This window comes from Dermacentor silvarum, chromosome 2 (genome assembly GCF_013339745.2).
Source record: "Dermacentor silvarum isolate Dsil-2018 chromosome 2, BIME_Dsil_1.4, whole genome shotgun sequence".
Taxonomy (NCBI): Eukaryota; Metazoa; Arthropoda; class Arachnida; order Ixodida; family Ixodidae; genus Dermacentor; species Dermacentor silvarum.
In genome coordinates, this window is record NC_051155.1 from 182,470,739 (window position 1) to 182,497,232 (window position 26,494).

A 26,494-nucleotide genomic window follows, 5' to 3' on the forward strand; every position below is an offset into this window, starting at 1 on the left:
CACAACACCATATCCACTAGGCCACCGCATCTATCTATCTATCTATCTATCTATCTATCTATCTATCTATCTATCTATCTATCTATCTATCTATCTATCTATCTATCTATCTATCTATCTATCTATCTATCTATCTATCTATCTATCTATCTATCTATCTATCTATCTATCTATCTATCTATCTATCTATCTATGTATCTTATCTATCTATTTATCTATCTTATCTATCTTATCTATCTATCTATCTCCGGACGCAGGCGACCTATGCTACTACGATGATGAAGGTTGGCTGTATCTGGTGCAACGACTGAGCGACTTCTTTTGCTGCCGCGGGACGAAGGTCTCACCAGTTTTAGTCGAGACTGTGCTGCAGAAGTGTCTGGAAGTCGATGACTGCGCCGTCGTGGGACTTCCGCACTATGAAGCCGGCCACGTGGCTCACGCTGTAATTGTGCGAAATCCCGAAGCCAGGACATTGGGCGTCGAATACTTCACACGATTTGTGGAAGGTTGGTTTAATCTTTTAAATTTGGGGCGAACAGTCAATATCGTTCCAATAAAGCAACTGTCTAAGCGGTACATGCATGCTAAGCCAAGTTCAACCATTTCGTAAAAATCAGTTGTATTGCCTGTTCCTAACTTTTCTACCATCTCGTTCTTCCTCGTCTGCTCGCTTTCCAGCTAACGCACCGAAGAGCTTCAACTTGGAAGGTGGCGTGACGTTCGTCGACAAGATTCCACGGAACGAGCTGGGAAAACTCGTCAGGCGTGAGCTCATCCAGTGGGTTCTCAAGCAACAAGAGCGAGCAGCCTGAAACTGACAGTGGAGCTGGATCAAAAGCACCAATCGTGCCGCACCAAAGTTGTAAAACAGAGCGCTTCACGCTAAAAGCATGACAGCGATGTTTCAAAAGCAGGCGTAAAAGTTATGGACCCCCCCCCCCCCCCCCCCCCCCCCCACACACACACTATTGCAAATATAACAGTACGAAATCTTCGATTCTCGTGGCGGCACAAACAATTGGCGTAACAGGATCCTCGACCAATTGGTGAACTTAATCGGCAACGCGGCGAAAAAATAACTTGGGACTGCAGGATTGTTTTCGTCATCTAATTTTCGCCTTTTCGGAAATCTAGTGCCCGTTATTCACAAAATTTATTTTGTAAGAGCATTTCTTAATCGGCTGGCGGTCAGGCTTCCGCCACCCATCATATCAATACGCGTGATAACGCGAAGATTGCCACGGAGAAAGTCACAAAACAAAAGTTTTGTGGTCTTTTAAATCGTTCAGTCTAGAATCTGGTCCTCACGTATACGCTATCTGTATGCGGCCGAGGAGGAGCCGGTTGGTTGACTGGCTAGACTTATTGAATGCGTGTATGCGTCTCTGAGCTATGAGTGTATGTTTAGAGAGATGACTTAAGTTGCTGTGCTTTGTATGCCCTAGATCTGTGATTTTCATGTAATGAAGGAAAGAACACCGTTACGGCGCCACATGGTGTTAATTGAAAAAGATTGAAACACTGTTTGAACGACATCTCTTAAGCATAATCAGCACAATAAAAACGCGTGCGTTCGGAGGGTTCCCTTCAAGTGAACTGATACCAGATATCAGTAACACTCACGTGTTCGCATCCGGGCCCGATGTTGAGGTCCTGAGGACCGAGGGGCTCCATGCCGACCAAAGACCAGCACCTGCATGATGCATGTATAGAAGCACGCCCAGGGAAAAAGAAATAGCTTGTAAGAATGAAATATCATAAAGTACCCGTGTATAATTACAAGATACGTTACTTCGCAACTCACGTAGGTGGCTAAAAGTGGCCACGCAAAGGTAGACTTTCAGAAAGCAAGAAGACCACTAAATTTCTTTTTTCAAGTTACTCTCTGTAGATGCTCGTCTTTCTTATATACATTCAACGACTGATTTTCCGGACACCCGAGTTTTCGGACATGCCCGGTAATTCGGACGCCTTCGCGGCACCGCCACGTACCCCATAGAGTCAATGTATAAGAACTTGTGAAATTCCGGACGCAAAAAAAAAAAAAAAAAAAAAAAAAAAAAACCTTCGCCGTCCGATTTTCCTGACATTTTGCCATGACCACAGGTCCGAAACGGCGTTAATCGAAGCCACCCCTGCCGCCATTTTGATTATCTTGCCGCCTCGAACGGGAGCTTTCACACGCGGAACCGCTGGCAGCCGTAGCCGCCACTGCTGCAACGCTAGGCCTAGCTACTGCGACGTTCGCTACCGAATTTTTTGCTTTTCGGTGCCTTGTTTTGCATTAAAACAATTCGCCGCTGTTAGCAATGGCGCCGACTCCGCCTTTGTAATCCTCGCCAATGACTTCGAAGCTCGGAAAGCACGACGCGTTGCATAATGCCTGTTCCAGAAAGTTAGCTTCTCCTGAATACAGCATTCTTATGCGGTGAAGCATATGCGAAGTATTGCTGCGAAGGTTACCATTAGTGGGAAGGGGCAATTGTCACGGTACACGGCATGTATTCCTTAATTATACACGCGTGCACCCACCGTCTCCTATCACAGTACGAGCACGGATACGCATAATAAGTTTACTGACAGGCCTTCAGAGCTATTTCGGACGTGCCTGTGGTGATTTGCGCCCTTGGGGGCAGTAAAAGGCCTATACATTCATTTGTTTCGGACTGTCCGATTTTTCGGACGTTTTCGCGGTCCCTTGGGAGTCCGAAAAATCGGACTCCCACACTTTACCCCCTTTCTCCCCTATTCACACTCCAACCCCAAATATAAAAGGTGGTCCTTTCTTCAGATTTATAAAGTGCAATGAACGGGCTACAGTTCATCTTGGGCAAAATAAACTATGGGAGTGGTATCTGTGTAAGTGGAGGTAAATCAGGGGCTGACCAAGGTATCGTAAGTGGACCTATCTTCGCCAAAATCATCTGCCAAAACGTCGGTAAACCTGCTTTATTCAATTCTTACCAGTTCATCTTTGGTTATCAGTGTGTTTTGTGTCAACCGGTCTCTCCTTCTTCGCATAAGGCACGAAAGTAGTTTACTTCATGGGACTTACTGATTTATATAATACAGTCAAACCTCGATAAGACACACCAAGGGGGTATCGATGGTTTAGATGCAGCGGTGAAGCCCGAGGGAAGTTTGTCATTGTACTTGATGATAGTTTTAGAGAACGATGCTTGGCACCTGTCTGAAAATAGTGTTGCAAGGTGGTGATAGGGGGCACGTGCAAAATGTCGGATGTGCGTTCTCAGGGCTTCCACCGTAATTTGAGTTTGCATCGGATGGTCCCGAGCAATCGCAATAGTTGCCTCTGTTGACGTGCATCTGGGCAAACCAACGCAAACTCTGAGTGCTTGAGCTTGTTCTGCCTGCAGAACAGGAATATTTGTCTTGCAAGTGTTGTTCAATACAGGTAGGCTATATCTTAAAAACCCGAGAAAGAGAGCTCTGTAGCGTTTCAGCATTGCGTCTACTGACATCCCCCACGTCTTTCCTGTCAAGTATTTAAACAACTGAGAAGTTGCTGTCAGGCGCCGTTTCATGTAGGCCACGTGCGGGCTCCAACAGAGGTCTCGGTCAATGATTACGCCAAGAAACCGGTGGGTTCTGACAGGAAATGGTCCGCCCGTTAATTGAGATGACATAAGGCGTCACTGGCTTGCGGATTCCTCGACAGATATTTGAAGAGCCTAATGCGCTGAAAAACCTCGAAGCAACTAAGTGAACTCAGCGTCTCGCCCGATTTAACGAAGTTTTTGGTAAAAGTATGGGTGAAATATGGGTATGCATAATTTTAGTTGAGGTGATGGACACAATTGATCTGTTAAAAGGTTAGCCGCTCTGATGGAGGAACACAAGGTGCGCTCAACAGACTCGCTTTATGCGATAACTTCGTTCGCAGACGAAAATTACATCTCTTTATTTTGTCCGTAAATAAGCATGATCGAATTAACTAAGCTCACAATTTAACGAAATAACTCCCGGGTTTCATCGACTTCGTTAAAACTGCGTGGTTTCTGTAATGCTACCTCTCGTAAGAGGAAGAAGTATTAGAAGTGATTTGATTTCAATGGATAGGTTGAGAGTTATGATATGCAGTTTGATCCAAACTTCGCTGCTCTATTAAACAGATTTGTTTATCGTGTAAAAGGCATGTCCTTATTTCGAGAAAACGGTATCAGCAGATAAGCAGGAAAAAAATAACTTCGTACGTGAGCGAATTGCTTGCTTCTAACGTTCCGCTTGCTTGGTTTCCTAAAAAGAAGCGGCGGCCGCTTACTCTGGCTTCTTTTGAGACGGTGCCTACTTCTTTTCCTTCTGGCGGGCACCTAGCCTTCAATATTTGCGCTAAGCAGCGTTTCTCTTGCCCACGCGAACATATGCGAGAGACATTGGCGACTCTTTAAACAATGCAAGCTCACCCGTCATTGTCGGTGCGGAAGTTGATGTACCAGAGGTTGACCTGGGACCTCCGCATGAACACGAGGCAGGTTCTCTCCTCCCAGTGGGTGATGGACTGCATTATTACCTCCTTGACGCGGTCGTTCACCGCTGCGCAGGCAAACCATAAGTCTTTAAATTAACCATTAAATGCGAAGCATTTCTTGGCGAGCATTTGCCACTTTGACAGTATCTATCTAGCCGCATACGTCTTGGTGCTCTCATGGTCGTTTCGTTAACTTGGTATTTATGAAAATTGGCATAGTATGACATCAGTGTATGGCGAACATAAATGATAGGTCATGACATGAATGTCATGACACGCATGTCATGACATGAATGCCATGACATGCGTGTCATGTAGGTCATGAAACAGCCGCCTAAAATGACAGTGACCCACCGAAAAAACATTCACACTCAAAAACCACTGAAATGGGTTCGGACGTGGGTACTAAGTGAAGGAAATTATTATTATAATTATTTGGTTTGTGCACATATAACACAATGACACGAAGGAAATAGGGAGGGAGTAAGCTGACAACTGCCACCGAGAGGGGCACTACGCCTGCCTACTCGTTCAGGAGGAGGGAATAGAGGAAATGAAAATATGAGGAAAGAAAATAGGAAATAAAGAAACGACGGAGACATAGAACAAAACAAAATACAAATAATGTCTATAAACGGGAGGCCAAGTCCGTGTCCATCAGAAAAGTTAGCAGGGCTCGATGGGCCTGGTCACGTCGGGAAGCGCACCCCCTTGGAAACAGGCAATCGTCAAGGGTCGCACATTGCAGCCCAATAAGTCTATATTTCTTAATTAGCAATGCGCACTGCGCAACGAATGCGGGACACTCTAAAAGGAGATGTTCAAGTGTCTCATAGGAGCCACAAAACGTACACGACGGGCTGTCCACACGTCCTTGTCGGTATAGGCGTTCGCGCACCAACACAGACCCAACCCTTAACTTATGTAACAGTGCTCTAGCACGACGGGACAAGCCTCGACCACGAATACGGGGAGGGAACGACCCGTCTGCAACACGCCGGTCTGGGTGCTGCTTTAGGAGGCGTCGGCGTATCAGAAGACGAGCGTTTTCAAACATGCAGGAAATGTCAAGGCAGTCACATTCGTGGTGGGCACAACTTGAAGCGAGGCGATCAGCCTCTTCATTTCCAGCGATGCCCACGTGCAAGGGTATCCACTGGGCAATGAGGGACACTCCACAGGAAGTAATTTTGCCGGAAGTTTCTTGGATACTGCATAAAATTCGGCTATCGGCATCTTGTCTCAGTCTGCTGAGGGCAGCGCGGGAGTCTGTAAGAATGACGGCCTTCAATGCGTTTAATTCTTCGTGTACGTACTTCAGAGCAACATCAATCGCTGCCAGTTCTGCAGTTGTTGATGAGGTTGGATGTAGTATTCTAAGCACCCGTCTGATGCTAGTCGAAGGGCAGAAGAAAGCTGCAGAAGCGCCTTAAATTGGGCGTCGCTGTGTACAGATGCGTCCGTGAATGCTTTAGTATAACCTCCATATTTTTCTAATAAGTGGGACTGGGCCAATTTAAATAGTGCCAAAACAGGCTGGGTAGACTTTTTGTGTATTTCGAGAATTGACAAATAAAATGGGAAGTAATATTTGTTGCGCTTCTTCTGAATTGTGAATGAAGTAGTGTCTCCTGAACTGCCCGTAATGTCCACAAACAATGCCGCCATTTTCCCCATCCGAGAGAACGGGAGCTGAATCAGCTGATTAATCAGTGCTTGGCCGTCTGATGCTCGGTGCAAACGCTCGATATGGTGTAGCGCTCTCTGGTCTGCTTGCAAGCTCAGGGGCAACTGGTGCGCTTCTGTGAGTAGTGAAACAGAGTGCGCCTCACGAGGTAAGCCAAGCATGACTCGGAGGGCAACACGATGGTCCCGTTCCGATTGAGACATCACATTTGGCGGCACGTTCGAGACTGGCAAGGCATACATCACGCCAGAGAGGAGAGATGATTGGTATACCTGCAAAGCTGTCGTCTGGTCGCAGCCAGCGCCTCTAGCAGTCAAGGCGGCCACATACTTGAGCAGCGACCGGGATTTTCACCGCACAGAGGTAATGGCAGGGCGCCAAGAGAGGCGATAATCGATAATTACGCCCAGGTAGCGGTGGTGTTGTACCCATTGTACCGGTGTCTCTCCGAGGTACAGCCGGCTCATGGTTCGACGAGCCCGTTACCTTGGATGATACGCAATTGCGGCTGACTTAGCTGGTGAAATGTGCTGACCAACTTCCTCCAAATACTCTGAAGTCGCATTCAGAGCTCTCTGCAAGATTCCATGAAGACGTGGACCGTGGTGCGAAGGACCACTGATACACATTGCAATGTCATCAGCATAGATTGCTATGCATATTGGAAAGTCAGGTTCCTGAGGCAATCGGCTTGGAAGTCCAGCAAGTACGCTGTTGAAGAGAAGCGGCGACAAGACGCTGCCTTGCGGTACACTGCACTTAACAGGGCGAGAATCACTTGTTGCTCCTCCAACACGCACTTTCATGTGGCGCTCAGATAGAAAGTTATGCACCAAATTAAGCAGTCGACCCGAAATTGCCGCATTCATAAGGGCGATAATAATCGCATTATGGGGAACCGAATCGAAAGCTTGCTGCATGTCCAGCAAAAGCATGTATGCAGAGTGCTTGTTTTCTCGAGCAGACTCTAGAGATGATATGAGGTCTGATATGCTATCGAGGGCTGAACGGTGACGACGAAAGCCGCTCATGACATGAGGAAAGAAATTCAGCTATTGTAGCCTGCCATCTAGACGAAGGAGGAGGAGGAGAAAGAAGAAAGGAAAGGCAGGGAGGTTCACCAGACGCACGTCCGGTTTGCTACCCTACACGGGGGAAGGGGTTTAAAGGAATGAAAAGAAAGGAGTGAGAGGGAAGAAAGTACTCTCAGTACGAACACGTGCGGTTGTCCAACACTTCACAATCGATCACTGAGGCCAGTCGACTTCATGAACTGCAACAATGCCCGCGTCGCTTTGTAAGCCTGCGACGCGTGAGGCCACGGTCCAAGAATCTTTGTCTCTGAAAACGGTCTGCTGTCTAATTGGTTTAACACACTTCGGAGAATGTCGTGTTCGATCTCATAAAGATGACAAAAACACAACACGTGTTCCACCGTCTCCTCACAGTTGCACGAGTCACAGATTAGTCTGTCGGACATAGAAGGAATGCGTACGCTTTCGTAAAAGCCACCCCTAACCAGAGGCGGCAAAGTAAAGTTGCATCACGGCGGGGGAAGTTCGATGGAATATGCAGCCTCATTGTAGGATCCAGCCGGTGGAGACGACAGTTCGAGAAAATCGGGGTGCTCCAGGAAGTTTCTGTCTCGGTTTGAGCGAGTAAACGAAGACCCCTCACAGCATCTGTGCTTGATAAGGGTATAGGAACTGTTAGGGTTTCCTTATGGGCTGACCGGGCGGCATCATCAGCAAGGTCATTACCGACGATGTCACAGTGCCCCGGCAGCCATTGAAAGATGATGTCATGTCCGTTCATGAGGGCTTGATGGAGAACCTCTCTGGTCTCAAACACCAGTTGTTCATGTGTCTTGCGTTGTAATGCTGACTGCAGACTCTGAAGGGCTGCCTTGGAGTCACAAAAAATGACCCACTTTCGAGGTGGTGTTTCTACGATGTAATTAACAGCAGCACGTATACGGCGGCAAGTTCTGTTGCCGTAGAGGTCGTTATGTGGGACACTTTGAACTTCCTTGTGACTTGTAAGGCCGGGTCGATAAAAGCGCCTGTGCAGATGGTGGCTGAGACGGATCCATCGGTGTAAACCTGCGTTCTTAGTTCATATGAGTCGTTCAGTAATGACAATGTCAACTGTCGTAGAGCCACCGTGGAATGACGATCTTCTTCGTAATTCCCGGAATCGTGAGGTGTACTTGTGGCTGTCGTAGACACCACTGGGGTAACAGTGGTCTTGCTGCTGGTGTAAAGCCCGACGGAAGGCAGCCTTGATGTGTCGCAACAAGTTTAGGAAACGTGGCTTGAGGTCTTTGTGCCGGTAAAGCAGCAACCGTGATGTATGTTGGAACCAAGTAGTATCTAGGAAAACATGATTGTTGCATAGACGACACAGTACCATTCGTTCCATCAGCTTCATAACATTAGAAGTTAGCGATATTGGCCGGTAAGACTTTAGGTGTTTTGCAGGGTGGCCGGGCTTTAAGACTGGTATCACCACAGATGATTTCCAATCATTGGGGATCAGAGACGTTCGCCACACTTCGTTACATGCGTCCAAGACATTTTGATGAAAGGCCTCATCGATGTTTCGTAACGCCTGGTACGTAACGCCGTCTTCAAAGGATGGTAGTAGAGGCCATAGTGATGAGCATGACTCAGCAAAAATGACAGTGACTCGGCGAAAAAATATTACCACTAAAAATCACTGAAATGAGTTCGGACGTGGGTACTAAGTGAAGGAAACATTAAGGGATAGTGTTAGAAACCATAGTCATGACCATGACTCAGCAAAAATGACAATGACGCAGCAAAAAATATTAACACTCAAAAACCTCTGAAATGAGTTCGGACGTGAGTACTAAATGAAGGGAACATTAAAGGATGGTGGTAGAAGCCATAGTCATGAGCATTACTCAGCAAAAATGACAATGACTCGGCGAAAAAAATTGACGCTCAAAAACACTGAAATGGGTTCTGACGTGGGTACTAAGTAAAGGAAATACTAAATGATAGTTCTAGACGTTATGGTCATGACAATGACTCAGCAAAAGTGGCAATGACTTTGAAAAGATATTAACACTCAAAAACCAATGGAATGGGTTCGGATGTGGTACTAAGTGAAATAAAAGGCTAAAGGTTGATGGTCGAAGTCATAGTCATGAGCATGACTAAGGCTTTCGCCATAAGGTCGCTTAGGCGTAGCTAAAGGGACTCCTGAGGAATCATGAGATGAATGTCATGACGTCGTGTGATGCAGATCATGAAACAGCCGCCTACGTCTTGGTGCTCTCATGGTCGTTTCGTTAACTTGTTAGGCTCTCCACACACTGCTTCGCATAACACCGATTCCCACAGGGCGTGGGATCTGCCGGCTTTTTTTTTTTTTTTAACACCATGCTTGCTTTGTCTCGTGGCGGGTTCTACGTGGCAGATCTGGTCTCGTTTCAAGCTTCTCAAATAAATAAATATATAAGTAAACAAATGAATATATATATATATATATATATATATATATATATATATATATATATATATATATATATTTATTTATAAACAGCACAAGGCTCTGCACATTAGGCTACAGGCACTTCTGTCTTTTTTTTCATGAGCCACTTACGCATGCTTTCTGCCTACCTTGCATACTTTTCTCGTGTCATATCGCCCAATCTATTTGAGATGACTCGTGCGTGCAGGTCACGTCTCATATACCAACAATTCACTTTTAAAAGCGGGAGCACGTGCTCGCGCCCGTTTGCAGTAGGTCACAGATGAATAAATGGAACGCGCGAATAAGTTGAGGTTACCATTGCATTTCGTATGGGTCACGTCACGTAGCAGCAAATTTGGCATGAAAGCGAGAGCGCCGCTGTTTATCAAGCTCTCCTCTCCTAGCAGCTGGGCGCCTATAGCACTGTGCGCTGCCAGGAGGCAGCTCACAGTGCGCAAATATGAAGAATAACAACACTTTTCGAAGTCTACAGACCGAATGCGAGATGAAAGTTGTGACTCTTCCACACAATTATGCTGCAGGGAAGACGCAGTCACCGCGCAGAAGCACCAGTTGCTGAGTGAACGCATGCAGTAGCCAACTTCATCTCAATAATTTCGAGTCTTTAGATAACGTTGTCTTGCCCTTATGCAGCCTAGAAATTTTGTTCAATTTAGGCAGTGCAGTTTGTTATTCGGACAATCTCACCGTGTGTTATTTCATCGCTGCCATTGCGATGGCGTACGTACCACATAGGTTCACCGTCATCACCTATATCGGCCATTTCTCATTTGCAATATTCTCAGTTGACCGGGAATCCTGTTGTGAACGGCATTATATGTATCAAATAACGCATATAACCCATTTTCTTTATTTACCGAACGGACTACATGCGAAGTTTATATTTCGGTCTATTTAGAAATCAGAAGAAAAAAATCCGGTAGAACTCATCAACGGTGACTATCCAAGTATGCGAATAGCTGAAACGCGTCACGTTACTGCAAACGGGATCCTCTCTCGCGCTTCACTGTGGACACGGGGCACCATCAAGTGGTGTCGCCACGAAATTTATTCACTGGTACATACTGCAGTGGCCCACATATTTAGACTGCACTATATTCGGGATCGCGCCATATTCTTGCTTAGATAGATAGCTGGAAAGAATCTGGTCTGACAATGCCAAGAATGCCATTGGGATTAATATTCGGTAATCAATTTCATATTCGAGGGTGATTTTGCGGAATATTCATATTCGATTCAGTTCAGAAAATTCGCTATTCGAACACCTCTAGAAGCGATCAATGCATACAAAGGCTCTCCTTTACCCGTTCGTATACTGTGTGGAAGGCTAGCGGACATTTAGGACTCCTTGCCGTTGCGCAGTACTACCAACCTCCGAAGCCAACTTTCCACTAATTCGGATAAAAATTTCCCTGCATTTCCCCAGATTTATTTTCGAAATGTGGTTGGTAAGCTTTTCCATATAATTTCTGTAATAATTAGATTTTGCGTTAAGCAAACAGACTGCTACTATAGCTAGTATAGTGTAAATTTATTTCTGTGCTCGTTTTAAGATATTCAAGTATGAATGTCACTTGACTCAAGTGCAAGTGATGTCGAAGTGCAAGTTGTTATGCTAACACAGCCTCTTGGTGAAGCCATGAAGGAAGTCAGCACATATATGCTTTATTGTTGTCCAAGGTTGTCTTGGAACGAGACCAAGATGCAAAACATTACATAGACCTTATTCTAATTATAAAGATAATGGGCACCGGACCTCCCTTGAAGAATGTAACAAAGAATTTATTAAATTATGGGGTTTTACGTGCCAAAACCACGATCTGATTATGAGGCACACCGCAGTGGGGGACTCCGGAAATTTGGACCACCTGGGGTTCAACGTGCACCTAAAACTAAGTACACGGGTGTTTTCGCATTTCGCCCCCATCGAAATGCGGTCGCCGTGGCCGGGATTCGATCCCGCGACCTTGTGCTCAGCAGCCGAACACCATAGCCACTGAGCAACCGCGGCGGGTGAAGAATGTAACAGTGTCAAGACAGTGCACGAATTCACGATACCAATGTAAAATATGTGAATATTTTTTTCAATGCCTCGAACTGACTAGCACCTCCATACTTACGCGCTTTCGCGTCATTTGGAGCGATGCACAGAGATACGCGGCTAATTTTTATCTTTCCTCCAAATCAAAACTCGCCCAAGCACACGCCCACTGGGACTCCGTCCATGGTTCCAGGAAATTTTACATGGCCGCGAGGTAGGGCTATAGAGGGAAGCACCGTCGCCGCGTTAGTGTGGATGGGCGGGCGGCGGCGCACATTGAAATGTACACGGCGGGGCTTCGCTGTAAGCGATTTGGGCCGATTATTTGGTTAGGAAACGCGCTGACTGCAGTGATTATATATTACAACGAAGCTCTTCGATGGTCGCGTCTGGCAATAGAAAAAAACTCTCATTGGCCGTATATGCTGTATGTGCGAGTGAAAGCGCGCGAGGGTGAGGGACGCGCGCTTTCACGGGGAGCGAACGCACGGCGGAGAGCAAACGTGACTTCCCAGTGGAAGGGGAGCGCTGGGCGAGGAGGGCATCGAGGCAGCCTAGACTGTGCGTGTGCGTGCCCGCTCTCCCACTGCTGCGCATGCGCGCAGCCCTGCTGACCTCTGCCGCCTGTGCCGCCGACTCCCTCTTCGCTCTTGCCCGCCTCTCCCCTAACAGTGTCGACAACGGCGTTTAATTAGCCGTTCCGTCACGTAGCAAGCGTTTTGACAGCGGTTGTGTGCGGTCACACAAACAACGCGCACAACTGTAGTCGACGGCGGCACAAGGATGTTTTTGCATGATAACTATAGTATGAGAATGACGCGAATAATTGTCAATTATTTTAAGACCCAACTTCATCACGCTGTTTTCTTTATTTGTGAAAATAATGGCCGCTACCTTTCGTCAAGCTATATCACAATGCTAAAGAGCGCATTATGTTACTCAGTTTTGCGACGTCCTGTGTCTAGCGTCTGCAATGTTACACAGGATCCTCTTGTAACACTCTATTACCGCTTCCCTTTTGTAGCATATAATCAAAGTACCAAAGCGCGAAAATTCACTTTCGAGGCAAAATTATTGCTGCGTAGTGGGATATCCACATAATAGAATGGCACCTCAAGAACGGCTAAGGGATGGTCGCGTAACCACTAAGCGACGGTCATGACATTCTACGTCTAAGATCATTTGTATCCTGCGACTTGATATGAGCGCATAATATTTTCTTCCCTATGTCTCAGTGATCTCGCGCAACCTCGTTCATGTTTCGTGGTATCACAAAGATTGCGGAATGATCAATTCATCGCTACAACGAATAGCTGAAGCGCTGCGCTCAGGTTTAGCAGCGACCACTCCATTTGTAAACGACGACAAATGTTTTTGAGAAGTACGTGAATTACAATACGACAATAAAATGTAAATTATTGTTACGAACGGAGGGCGCGACGATCACGCATCGCGTGCTCAACACGTGCAGTCACTGATTTTATTGCGGCGCAAGGACTACAGCGCAAAGCTAAATGAGTCTCTACACCGTAAAAAAATGAATACCGGCATTTACAACTGCGCTACAACCACGGAACAAACAGACTTTAAAGGATACGTGCACTGTAGGCGCACATGTAAACAAGTAGCGGCTGGCAGACAATGCGACGCGCCATCCACACCACGGCCGCCTGGATTGCCGCGCGCGCCGATCCAGGCGGCCGTGTTTACACTATCGAGGTTCAGCCAGTGTACGCCAGGCGACGACCCCGCTCGATCTCGCGGCCAGTAGTCGGCTGTTTACAACCATGACCGCATTGTCGTGCTCGCCCACTTACGCCCAGATTGGTTCATGCTGCTCTGTTTGGTGTTCCAGCATACGTTCGTTTCGCCCGATACAGATACATATTTCATCAAGAGTGCACAAGTGCACATACATCGACAGCCCACTTTGAGATAGGAATGACGAAATCGCAGTAGCAGCCTTCGTTAAATGGTCCAAGGCATGCACTCACTGTCGTTTACTGCGCGAAATGTGTTCACTGAGCTGCTGGAAGATCTAAGCCATAGTTCGCATGCTAATTCAAAGGTAATTTGCAAGTGCCTGTGATCAAAACACGTCGTCACGTCAGCAGCTTTACCGTCTGAATGTCTTAGTGCGCAATTTACCTAGATTTTGGCGAATTTGCCTATTTCTCTATACAGTGCCTAACATTCCTCGATTTATGGAGATTACCTTGGGAGCACAGCCGCTGAGACAGCTTATCGGAAACACTTTCCTTAAAAAAAAAAAAAAAAAACTGTCAGCTATTCCCCTGCATAGTTTTTGCAGACAGGCTACGTAGCCAGGCAGTCATTAGCATCAGCAATAAAATTCTGAACAATGTAATTTCGCTAAATACTTAAAACGTGCAAGGCAGATACGTAAAACACGAGCGCGTAGCTTTGTCGTCGCATCCTGCGTACACTATATGCCGCGGCGTGACGCAATCTAAAACGCTTTTGTTCCTCCTCACAACCGCACGGAAGGAAGTCGGCTGCGCACGATATAGTGCGGCACCCCGCATGTAAGGGTGCCCACATGCAATTGCGATATGCATTCCGGTCGTGGACGTATACGCGAATTCAAATGAGCACCGAACGCTCTAGTTGTCGGAATCACGCTTTGCTGTGCCGTAGGGCGTAGGCTAGAGGTATGCACGCAGCACACCTGCTGGCTTTCCTATGCGCGTTCATCGCCAGGGGACTCGTTAGTAAGGTCGGATGGCAACAAAGGGCGCACCTGCGTGCCTTTAGTGCGCGCAGATCTGCAGATCACATGCGTCAAGTGCGTAACAACTGCACGTGTATATAGCTATGACATCCGCGTTTGAAAGAGGGCTCGCAGCGGCGCCGCTCTCACTGCTGCTGCTGTGGGGGTGTTTTCCAACTGCCAAATGCACGAGTTCGCCACTCTATCATAGAAAGAGGAAAACGTTGCACAGACGAGCCCGGATTCGGTCAGCTCGCCTTTCAAAGCAAATTCCTTTTACGTCAGCATCAGGCCATTGCTACTGGAGAGTATAGGACTAAACAGCAGATTGAATATATGAGGGGTTTTTTGGCATAAAAGTACATGATTAAAAAAAAATACTCCAGATATTTATTTCTTGCCAGCGTAACGTCTCATTGAAAGATCACACGTACTTTATCACGGGTGACGTGGAAGTGAAAGCAATTTTATTAAGGAGAGCACCGACAAGACAAATATACGCAAAGGAAATAATGATGCCTGATTTTTGTCGTGCGCGCGCCCTTCTTTCGTCCTGATCATTGAAGTAATTTTATTAAAATTGTTTGTGGTGTACCAATTAAATATTTTGTTCACATTTATTCAAACAAACAAAAAATTCAGCTTGAGGTAAGCACGTTTAATGATGGTAGGAAATAGCGTCGGGTCGTTTTTGAGATCTGAGAGAACAATCGCGGCGGCTTAGTGGCTGCTGAGCACAGGAACGCGGGTTCGATTCACAGGTGCGGTGGCAGCATTTCGACGGCAGCGAAGTGCAAAAAAAATATATCTACTTAGATTTGTGTGCACGTTAAAGAAACTCGTATCGTCAAAATTGATCCGAAGCCATTCCGCGCTGTGCTCGTTTTGCCCTCCACTATATACGGTGTCTCGGCTGTGCTGCTTTGAGACGTTGAACCAAAAGAATTAGTCAATCAGACATACGTGTACAATGTCGCGTTGAACCAGGGCCGGGGTTGCCGTAACGATTCAGTTCCAGCCATGGAGGTAAGAAACAAAACAAGAGAGGCCCTGACGTCAAGTTTTTGAAGCCGGTTGTGCAGCCATGTTGGTGTGTCATCTCTCTTTGCGCCTCCAATCAGGGGTTCTGCAGCTCGCCGGAGCATGTGGACGCGAACCTTGAACTTGCATTGTTACGAGCCGTCGGAAGTGTGTGCTGCCGACGCGCGTCAAAACAAAGACTACGAAACTTCTGTAGCAGTTTTAGTGAAGCAGACGAGCTCCCGTGTTTTTCCGTGACACGTTGAAGGAGCCGACGAAGACCCCCGCCGTGATTGCTTGAGTGTATCTGTTGCTGGCTGACACTCACACTCACAGACCCAAAACACAACTTTCAAGCTTACACACCACACTCCAAAGTCAGCCTTTCTCGCGTACAAAAGGTGCTGCGAGAAAGACCACCGGCAAAAAAATCTTATCTCACTTTTCAGAGACCGAGAGCAGCAGCGAAAGCTTCAGGAACGCGGTTGCTATGGCAACGTTGACATTTGGGGTGCCCGTCTCAGTGATCCTTTGCCAAAAACAGCACGTGACTTCCGCCACACTTTCTCCAATACGTCCGTGCTGGCCGGGGCCTCTCATGGGCTTCCTTCCTCCATGAGTTCCAGTGCTATTCCTTTTCACTCTTCGTCGGTGGTCCGGCAGCGGCACTCCGCCCACGTTATCTCCAGGATCCGCCGGCCGTGAACGGTATGGGATAAGAGAGGAATAGAATCAAGCTAAAGGAGTCCTCACATTACAGCACAGGCCCATTTTTCAATGCCAGCCTAAGTGTTATCTACGGTCTGTGCTGAAAGTAAGGAGTACGAGTATAGAAAACACACTCTATTTGACAAAATCTTTCAATACACCTAGCATTCTTCAAACTAAGAACTTTGAGCATTGACCGAGCTCAGCGAGTTTCCCACTGGTTGTAGGCGTCTTGGAAGTTCTTTTCTGTAAACTCGTTGACCACCTTCGTTGTGGCACTTTGGACGTCTTCCACAGTGTCGTATCGGTGTCCTTTCAACGTACGTTTCATCCTGTGAAACAGGAAGAAGTCACAGGGAGAGAGGTCGGGGCTGTATGATGACTGGGTAAGCGTGGTTATGTCTTGTCCGGTCAAAAACTCCCTGACAGCGAGCAACCCACGATGTCGTGATCTGTCGACGAACGCGCAGGAGGTGTTGTCTCCGTCTCTGGAAGACTTCCGCAGAAAATTGCATTTGCCACCGTCCCGGAGGCAACAAATTCTTTATGGACGATTACGCTGCAGTCGTGGAGCACGATCAACATGGATTTCACTTTGGATTTCGACACCCGCGCCTTCATCGGGCCAGCAGAATCACTGGTGTGCCACTCTGAGCTCTGTCGTATTGTTTCTGCGTCATATTTAAACACCGACGTTTCATCTCCAGTAATAACTTGCGTTAGAAAGTTTCAGTCACTGTTGACTCGTTGCAAAGATTCGGCTGAAACAGTCATTCGGGTCTCCATTTGCACAGGGTTCCAACTTTCCGGCACGAGTTTTGCGCCCACCTTACGCATTCGCAAATGTTCAGTGACATTTCGATGAACTTCCGTTTTCGGAATCTCTAACTCTTGTGCAATCATACGGAAACTTAAATGCCGATCAAATTTTCTTAAAACACGCGCACAATCAACATATAGCGTGTTTAACCATCGTCGACGGGCGCCCGGACCGTTGCTCGTCGTGGACGTCATCTCAGCCGTTTTCGTGCAATTTGAACAATCGCGATCTGCACATTGCATCATTGCCGTATGCTGTCCTAATCATGTCGAATGTCTCGGTCGGGGACTTCCTCAGTTTAACGCAAAATTTCACCGCGTAGCGCTGTTCCAACGTTCGCTCCATTGTTGCCGTAACGCAGCGATGAAACAGCTAGGGGTCAAGCATGTCCACTCGCTTCGCCTCTTCGAAGCCAGCTGAACTCTTTGCTTTGTGAAGCTGAAGGTTCCCCCTCCTCTCTCCGCGACCCGAACAAGCACCCTTGTGCACCACACCACGACTTATCTCCTTACTCCCAGGACAAAGCGTGTATTTTCAGGAGTGTGCGAATATTCGAATACGAATGGAAAAGTTCTTGCTATTCGATTCGTATCTTATTCGAGAATTCACTACTCATAATTGGCGAATATTCGTTTCTTCCGAACATATGAGGGATAACAGCACTTATTGCAATCTCGAGGAAGATAGGAGCGGGAAAGGGAGGCCTGTTCCGAATGATTCCGCTGCAGGAGAGCTGCTGTCGCTGCGCAGAGGCAGCATGTTTCTAAGCGAACTCCCGGTGCAAACAATTAAAGTTTTTACCACCACCACCACCCGGTGCAAACAACTTCTGCTCAATAATTTTCAGTTATTCAACAAGAGTCAGTCACGTTTAGGCATCCCGTATGCGAATTTGCTGTCTCGATTTATCGTTTAAACATTCTGACCATGTTTGCATGCCTTTAAAACAACATGCGGTGTTCTAGTATCACACTATTCTCCTTGAACGAACAAAACATTGCACGTACACTGGTGACAAGCTGTCACCTTGTTTCGTTACTGCTCTTGTTATGGTGCTACATATTATCGAAATCATTTTCATCTCGTTTACAAGCTCCTCAGTTTTCCCGACGCCCAGTTGCGAACCTGTATTACGTACATGTGTAAAATACTATATATATATATATATATATATATATATATATATATATATATATATATATCAAACGAACTCCGCGCAATCTTCACGATTCACTTTGTTCGAGAAGTGGTCCCAAGCCAAAGAGCGAAATAAGAGGCACACACGCCATTACTCTCAGAACAAAAGAAGGAGGAACCATTCCGCACGTCAGCAAAATCAGAGTTCTCGGCATGCTCATTGAGAGCAACGGCTCTAACGCCGCGACAGTGGCGAAGATCGCCACAAAGTCGGATAACGCCATGAATCTGATACGACGCGTAGCAAACAGACAACGCGGCCTTAAGGAAGAAAATCTCCTCAAACTCACAAACGCCTTCGCGCTATGCCACTTCACTTACGAGGCGGCCATGCACAGATGGAAGGTAGCGGAGAAGGACAAACTCAATGCGCAACTGAGGAAGCTAGTCAAACTAGCACTAGGAATCCCCAAGAGCACCGGGACAGAGCTCCTGCTGCAACTGGGGGTACACAATACACTTGAAGAAATCGCCGAAGCTCAAGAACGGGCTCAATTCACAAGACTCTCTGGAACCAACCTGGGTAGAGAAATCCTAGCCAAATTAGGTCATGACACCACAGCAATCGAGAATTTATATGAAAGTGTTCCGACGGAAACACGCAACTCCTACATGGTTCGCCCACTCCCGCGCAACATGAACCCTGCGCACCATCAACCCAGAAGGCTGGCACGCGGATCGTTCATCCTGCGCGAAATATGTGACAAGAAGATCCAAGCCTGTTTCGCAGACGCGGCACAGTACCTGTCCAGGCAGGCCTTCGTTGCCACCACGGTCAATAAGCAAGGTCAAGTCACAAACGCTCTCACAGTCAAGACCCACAAGTCCGAGATAGCAGAACAGGACGCCATCGCACTCGCGCTCACAGACCCGACCACCAGCCGTGTCTACAGCGATTCACGCTCGGCCGTCAAAGCCTTTCAGAAAGGCGCTACATATAATCAATACATCCGCACCGCTGCAGCATCACACCATCTGCTGGTTCCCGGCACACCTCGGAGAGATCAAGGACGCCCCTCCCAATCTCAACGAGACGGCTCACAGGAGCACGCGAGACCTAACCCTCCGCGACGCCACCTATTCTGGTCGTGACCATCCCCGCAAGAATCGGGACCCTCCCTCCACATACAACGAGGTCACAAAGCACTTTTATCTAGACCGCAGAATATACAGCACACCTCACTATAAGCTCACCAGGCCTCAAGCCATCACCTTCAGAATGCTTCAAACCAACACGTACCCCACGCAGAACAGATTACATCACTACATGCATGAGCTATACACAACATCATATTGCGAAAACTGCCTTAGAACACTAGACGTACATCACTTGCTCTGGCCGTGTGGTCGGACCCACGCAAACAAGAATCAAGACTCCGCCAGGCTACAAGAAGCACTACGCAGCACGGACCTGGCGGAACAGCTCTGGGCCGTCCAGCGAGCCCGCGATGCGGCCAGTGTGCTAAAACTCCCGTTCCCAACGTGGGAGTAGCCCGCTCTATTGGGCCTTGCGTCCCGTAGCCCGCAGGACCTTACAATAAAGTTATCCCACCCACCCACCCACTCACTTTGTTTAGAATAATAAAGTATTTGATATATATGCAAATCAATATTCGGAGGTCATTGTTTTTCTTTGAATTTTGCTTTTTGAATGGATCCGGAGATTTCACTGTTTGAACAGCGCTACTATGTTTATATTGAGGAAGCTGTGGTTTCTAACCTAACCTAAACTAAACCCCCCACCTAAAAATATAACTCTGGTGTGAACGTGTAGGTCGTAGTTGCAAAATTTTCGGCGTCTGCGTCATTTCCCTCCCCGCAATACTGACCCCTCCCCGTTTCCTTCTCTATGCCTTCGCTCTTTGTCCTGGGTCGTCAAACGCCATAAAGGAGAAATTGCAGCGCGCGAAAGAATGCTGCGCGCAGCTGACTGCTCGCGCAGCATTCACCACGCTGATAAGCGGCAGCCAGCAGCAGTTATATTCCTTTTACGGCAACGGCTGCTGCGTTGGAACCGACACCTCGGTGGGTCGCATATGTACGGAGTCTTGCGGATACACGTGCACAGGGGCGACGGAAAGATTGAAGAAGCGAGAGAGAGAGAAAGAAAAGAAAGAGGAGGGTTGTCACACAAACGACAGAAGCAGGTGTCACCCCCGGTGAGCGATACAGTCGGCTGCCGATTTTGTCGCGGATTTGACACGGTTAAATATATTCGCGAGAGATGACGACGTATGCGGTGTCTGCATACCCCATATCGTTCATGTTGCACGTATAGTGCAGCGCATTACGATAACCGTGGTTACTGTGATGAACTGTATAATGTACTACGTGTAACGTGAACTCTAGGAGGAACACTGCAACAGAGGAAGAGAACGAAATGTGTCTGTTCGCTCAGGGACGTTTTGTAAAGCCGCTCAGGAATTTCTATTTGTTTCTAGATTTGGTGAGAAGATGGTGAGAGATTCAGGCAAAGCAAAGAGAAAGACAACGCTACTGTGTCAAAAAAAAAAAAAAAAACGCTTTTCTTTCTTTTTTCTTTCTTTCTTTTCGTATGACTGTGGTCTTCACAAGAGCCACATGGGTTCATATCCGACGAGTTTGCACAAACGAGATGAACCGAAAACCACCAGGAATGAAAATATGTGGCTTCGTCGGCAAGAAATGATGCAGGGGCCTTTTTTAAAAGCTTCGGTGAACGTGGAGACTATTATTCTACGAAGTTCGGGAGCTCGCCACGGAGAAGGTACGTTCCTATACTGCAGGGGTAACTTTTCATGCGTCTTGTATGTTTCTGCACACAAGTCAAGCAGGGAGAGTGTGAATGTATGTGCAGTAGACGTAGACAGGCAGGCCATAGCCAGCGCAAGCGAGCCGCACTGCAGCTGGGAGCAAAGGCAAGGAAATGAAGGCGGTAACGGGATCCAGATGCATGGCTGTGCCGGAAGCGAAAGCGACGAACATTTTCTAAAAATGGGTATAGATTGGCTCGTCCAATGGATGTGCCCCCCCTTACGCTTCTTGAGCGAATTAAATCTTCTTCTGGTGATGTATTGAAGAAAACATTGTGTGAGCGCTCATCAACACCTGCTAATCGTCATAATCGTCACCCTCTCCCGCTTATTTTGTTCTCTTCCTCTAACCCAACACTGATAAACTGAATGGAAGCACGGGGCACGAAAAAAAAGAAAAAGAAAAGAAAAAATTAGCGTAGCTTGCACTGGAGGCGCAATGCTAAAGAGACAGCGGAGCTGGTGGGCACCTAGCTAGTTCTGGCTTTTGTACTAGGCTAAGCACTACCAAGTCAACCCCAGCATTTTCCGGAATTTATTTATTATTGATCGGTTATCGATTAGCTATTGATTGACTATCGTAAGGCATTGGTCACGTATTTGGGCTTGGCTAAGCACTACGAAGTCATCTTCCGCATTTCTCGGAATGTATTGATTATTTGTCAATTATCGATTAGCTATTGATTGGCTATAGATTGGCTATCGCAAGGTATTGGCCACGTATTTGGGCTAGGCTGAGCACTACCAAGTCATCCCCAGCATTTTCCGGAAATTTCCGGATTGCCTATTGATTGGCTATCGATTGGTTATCGATGACTGACTAGGCATGGTTGGGTAGTCCCAACCATGCCTAGCTAGACTTATCCAGGCTCAGCTTCGCTAGTTCCACAGGGGTATGTGCCATTGCGCTTGGACCCTTTCTGCACTACCGCCAGGATCGGTCCACATTTTTGGATTCAGCAGACACATTACGCCCGGCTTTAAACAGCTCCGCTGTTAAAAAGCAAGCGGGAGCTTTACATCAGGCATGCACTTAAGACTCGGCAAGCCAACAGCCTCTGAAGCCGACTCTCGTTTCCTTCGGTGCTTATCTGCGCGTTGACTCTTGGGAAATAGGCCCTCCCGTGATTGCCGGTGCTAACATATGGGGCACAAACTTGGAGGTGAACAAAAAAGCTCGAGAACAAGTTAAGGACCGCACAAAGAGTGATGGAACGAAAAATGGTAGGCCTAACGTTAAGAGACAGAAAGAGAACGGTGTGGATCAGAGAACAAACGGGGATAGCCCATATTCTAGTTGACATTAAGCGGGGAAAATGAAGCTGGACAGGCCATGTAATGCGTAGGATGGACAACCGGTGGACCATTAGAGTTACAGAATGGGTACCAAGAGAAGGGAATTAAGCGCAGTCGAGGACCGCAGAAAACTAGGTGGCGTGATAAAGTTAGGAAATTTGCAGGCGCAAGTTGGAATCAGCTCGCGCAAGACAGGGGTAATTGTATATCACAGGGAGAGGCCTTCGTCCTGCAGTGGACATTAATATAGACTGATGCTGATGATGCTGATGATGATGATGATGATGATGATGATGATGATGATGATGATTGCCGCACCTTCCAAGGCATTGTTTGGCTCGTCGTAGCTCTTGTAATGATGGTGACACCTTCGTCACGATCGGTCCTCGCCACGCGCCCTCCTCTCTATACTCTCCGTGCGCATCGGTGGCTAGAAATTACCGCTTGCCTATCACGTGACGAAGGCCTGTTTTCCATTAATATCTGCTTCATATATTTTGTGACTATATGCTTCAAAATTATCACGTGACGCTCCCTTCTAGTATTTTTCCTTCCTCCATATAGGAACGCTCGAGTACGGTCGGTATACCGCGGGATTTTCAGTCAAACGTTTCAGTATGTACAAGTGAGAACCGATGTGAAAGTGGACAGATTGTTAGCATTCAAGATCGTAAGTCGTCCTTGTTCTTGGCGCTGCTTCCTGGCAAGTACAGTGAGGCGGATTCTTCGACAGGTGAGACACATAATCATGTATTAACGAACGAGGTCTGAGGTCACACTTGCGTAGTAATCGTCGCTTGAATAACATTAGGTGTTCGCTTTAATATCGACACGTCCTGTATATAATCTGCTGCAAAAAGAGTAAATAAAGGTTAGCGTTTTCTTTGCCGAAGCACACAAGGCACTGTGCCTTGTGGCGCAGCGCTCGATTGAGACCAGTCGCTTTGCAAGCGTTTGCTGCAGCAAACGCTTGCAAAGCGACTGCTGCAACCAATCGGGCAACCAACTTCAAACCCACCGTCAAAGGTGCAGACGTTCCGGAGACAAGAGCTGTTGTCTTCAGACCTTTGCGATAGACTGTGAGGGTAGTCTTTTACTCTTCCTATATACGAACGGGGATAACCGATATTCTAGCTGACATGAAGAGAAAGAAATGGAGCTGGGCAGGCCATGTAATGCGCACGGTATATAACCGGTGCACCATTAGAGTTACAGAATGGGTTCCAAGAGAAAGGAAGCGCAGTTGAGAACGGCAGAAAACTAGGTGGGGTGACGAAGTCAGGAAATTTGCAGGCGTATGTTGAAATCAGCTAGCGCAAGACAGGGCTAATTGGAGATCGCAGGGAGAAGCCTTCGTTCTGCAGTGGACATAAATATAGGCTGGTGATGATGATGATGATTATAATGATGATGATAGTATATACGATACTATCGTATCGCAGTTAGGCCGTGGTACTCTCCAACCATAGCCTCCTATGCTCCAACACGTACATTTTCTTTCCTCCCTTGTGAAAATCGTCATGCAGGCAGGTACGGCTGTCCACGTCTTCGCATATACGTATATCAGGGAACGACCTAACATGCTGATCTGGTCCCAGTGACCTATCAGGGGATGCGTACAGCCTAGTCACATTACAGCCAAGCAATTATGATGCTCGCACGACACTTGAAAATGAGCATCGCACGGACGTGGATCTCACTTGTCACCGTGTGACAGGCACGACGCTGGAAACTTACACGCAGAGAATTGAGGCCACTGAAATTCAGTGGTTCAGCTGGTTGCCTGCTGGTTGCGGAAAAGGGAGCAAAGGCACCACCCTTTCATTTCTTCATATTTAGCCACAATTAGTCATTTGTTTCTCCGCCCTGTTTCTGATTTTCTCTTCTTCGAAACTTCCCGATTTCTTTTGTGGAATTGGAAGAAGATGATCACGGTAAGAGTCGTACGTAGCACGATGTCTGGTTTAAGTCATTATGCTTGGCGCCTAATGAAATTGCATTTTTTGCTGATTGATTGATTAATCTACGTTAATTGGTCGCAGCTCACGGCCCTTATCAAGCGTCACACCCGCGGCCGCCCGAGGAAAACGCTGTTTCCTCCCCTGCAGCCGCCGCGAATTTAGTCTGCTGTTAAGGAAAGTGATTCAGCGGGAACGCTCGCGTCTCTATAAGAGTCGCTACACACAGTTAGCGACGTTAACCTTTTCACCGCAGCGTCAGTTTTCTTTCCGTATTAGTGAGACGTCAAGCCCGCTTCTCACGATTATACCAGCAGGAACGTCAGCCAGCTGCGTCAACCTGCCAGCACACAAGACGCGTTCGAATGCGTTTAAACGCTCGAAAATCTGTCTCTACGGTGCAGGCGCATCTCGTGACGCGACCAGGCTCGCGCCAAGCGCATCCACAAGGCTCGAAGTACGCACTTTGCGCTACGCCTTCTCTCTTTCCTCGTCCCGCTCTCTGTACGCTCGCGCCGTTCTCGCCGGCGCTGCACCGGCGGGGAGCGCAGTCTGCTCGGCAAACACCGCGCGCGACCGGGCCTCGGACTCTTTTTACCATGGATGCTTTTTACTGTCGCCCTCCTCCTCGCTTCTTCCTCCCTTGTTCCTGATACAACGCCGCCGAGCAGGCAGCGAATGCGCGGCTTCCGAGGACTGCCGGCTCACGTGCTTCAAACACCGTCGATTTCGGTCGCCGCCGGCTCGGTGCATAACGCGCGTTTCTCACGACCACGCACGATCAGGTAAAGGGGAGAGAAATTGACACTCAGCCTTAACTGTATAGGCTGCGGTTAGTTTGTATAGGTGTATACAGTCAGCCAGGAGAAGTGGGATGAACTGCTGTATTGGCTATAAAGGGAGTTGCTGACAGAAGCCTCTCGTCGGTACACGGTGCTTTAAACGTTACGCAACTGCTGTTCGTGCAGGTTTACCCGTCGGTGCTGCACGGCTCCTCGCACGCTTCGCAACCTGTAGAGATCCCTATCTCCTATATAGTCTGTGACGCACTGTGTCGTTCAAAAAAGGGTCGACGAAGTGTCAGCCACTCGCCATCAACATCGGGTCTCCCTCTTCTTTTCTTCGGACGCCCAAGTCAGTGATTGCTGGGACGCTCGCACCGTGGTTCACAGCAGTTTCCGTGTCGACGAACACAGCGGGACTAGAAGCTGAGCTCAATCTGCCAATCTGATCTCCGCATTTCAGTCTAAGCTTTCGCTTCCGTTAATTCTTCTCCAATCGGTGTCCCTTGGGTGTGCAGCGCGTAAAAGTGCCGACTAGAGCGTCTGTGTGTGTCCTTAGAAAGGCAAGAGGGCGTCAAGTAGAAGACATGCCTCGCGGGAAGATGGAGACCGGCAGCGGCGGCGGCCACGGCAAGCACCACCGGAAGCGTGACCGACTAAGCCCCGTGGGCGGGGGCTCGTACGAGAGGCGCAACAGCGACATCGAACTGGACAAGGTGACCGGGCCTCCCGAGGCCTTCTTCCATCAGGCGAGGCAGTCGCGGCGAGCCTCGGTTATGGCCGAGCTGGTCATCAAGCACCTCGAGGACCAGGACCAGGAGGACAAAAAAAGCGTAGGTGCGTACACGTGGCCACGCCATTCAGCCTCCTATATTACATGCAAGCTTGCCTGCTTTGGAGTATGGACCCTTTTAGTTTTGGTGCATGGATGCTGTTGTTGTGAAAACGCGGTGGCGGCCCTTCGCGTCGCTGTCAAGTTACAATATATCAAACGAGTCTGCAATGACTGTTTTCATCTCAGCGCGATGTCCCTTTAGACGATGTGCGCTGTGGTTGCAGTCATACAACCGCACCCAAGTCACACTATCTCAAGCAGGGCATGAGATAGCGACACATATGTCATTGCCGCCTCTCGGGTAATCGTCTGTATTTGTGTGTGTTCGAGTGCGCTGTGCGCGTGTTTTGCGTCTATGTAATGTACATCGGTGGTTTCATACGTACGTCACCTTTATCATGTGAAGAAGAAGAAGAAATAAACTTTATTTATAGAGCCGGCATGGTGAAGAACAGGTGTTTGATTGTGCAGAAGCAGAACTCTCCGTGCTGCTATGAAAGACTCTCCGAGTCCTTTCCTCTTGCTCCGTAACCGCGTGACTGCATGCCGCCGGCAGCATTGTTGCAGGGCTGTGGGGCTGACGGGCTGGAGTTTTGAACGCACTGTAGCTGCC

At 47.8% G+C, this 26,494-nt stretch overlaps 3 protein-coding genes across 6 annotated transcripts in view; 2 read left to right on the forward strand and 1 right to left on the reverse strand.

Moving 5' to 3' along the window:
* The window catches only part of LOC119442243 (uncharacterized), a 110,810-nt gene extending 109,272 nt beyond the window's left edge, over window positions 1–1,538 (forward strand). For 2 of the 3 annotated variants that reach the window (XM_049661999.1, XM_037707044.2), the window contains exons 9-10: window positions 258–509; window positions 682–1,538. In XM_049661999.1, coding sequence (XP_049517956.1) covers window positions 258–509; window positions 682–815 — 386 coding nt within the window. In that variant the 3' untranslated portion in view covers window positions 816–1,538. The remainder of the gene's footprint in view (window positions 1–257; window positions 510–681) is intronic. The other variant, XM_037707045.2, reaches the window with a different exon arrangement.
* The window catches only part of LOC119442244 (blastula protease 10), a 61,741-nt gene extending 45,755 nt beyond the window's left edge, over window positions 1–15,986 (reverse strand). The window contains exons 1-3 of the mRNA XM_037707046.2: window positions 15,437–15,986; window positions 4,428–4,557; window positions 1,627–1,696 (exon numbers count right to left, since the gene is read on the reverse strand). Of these exons, the coding sequence (XP_037562974.2) occupies window positions 1,627–1,696; window positions 4,428–4,557; window positions 15,437–15,572 (336 nt within the window). The 5' untranslated portion in view covers window positions 15,573–15,986. The remainder of the gene's footprint in view (window positions 1–1,626; window positions 1,697–4,427; window positions 4,558–15,436) is intronic.
* Window positions 15,987–24,980: 8,994 nt separating this feature from the next.
* Window positions 24,981–26,494, forward strand: part of LOC119442246 (V-type proton ATPase subunit H) — a 48,084-nt gene continuing 46,570 nt past the window's right edge. Inside the window, exon 1 of one of the 2 annotated variants that reach the window (XM_049661995.1) lies at window positions 24,981–25,883. In XM_049661995.1, coding sequence (XP_049517952.1) covers window positions 25,634–25,883 — 250 coding nt within the window. In that variant the 5' untranslated portion in view covers window positions 24,981–25,633. The remainder of the gene's footprint in view (window positions 25,884–26,494) is intronic. The other variant, XM_037707049.2, reaches the window with a different exon arrangement.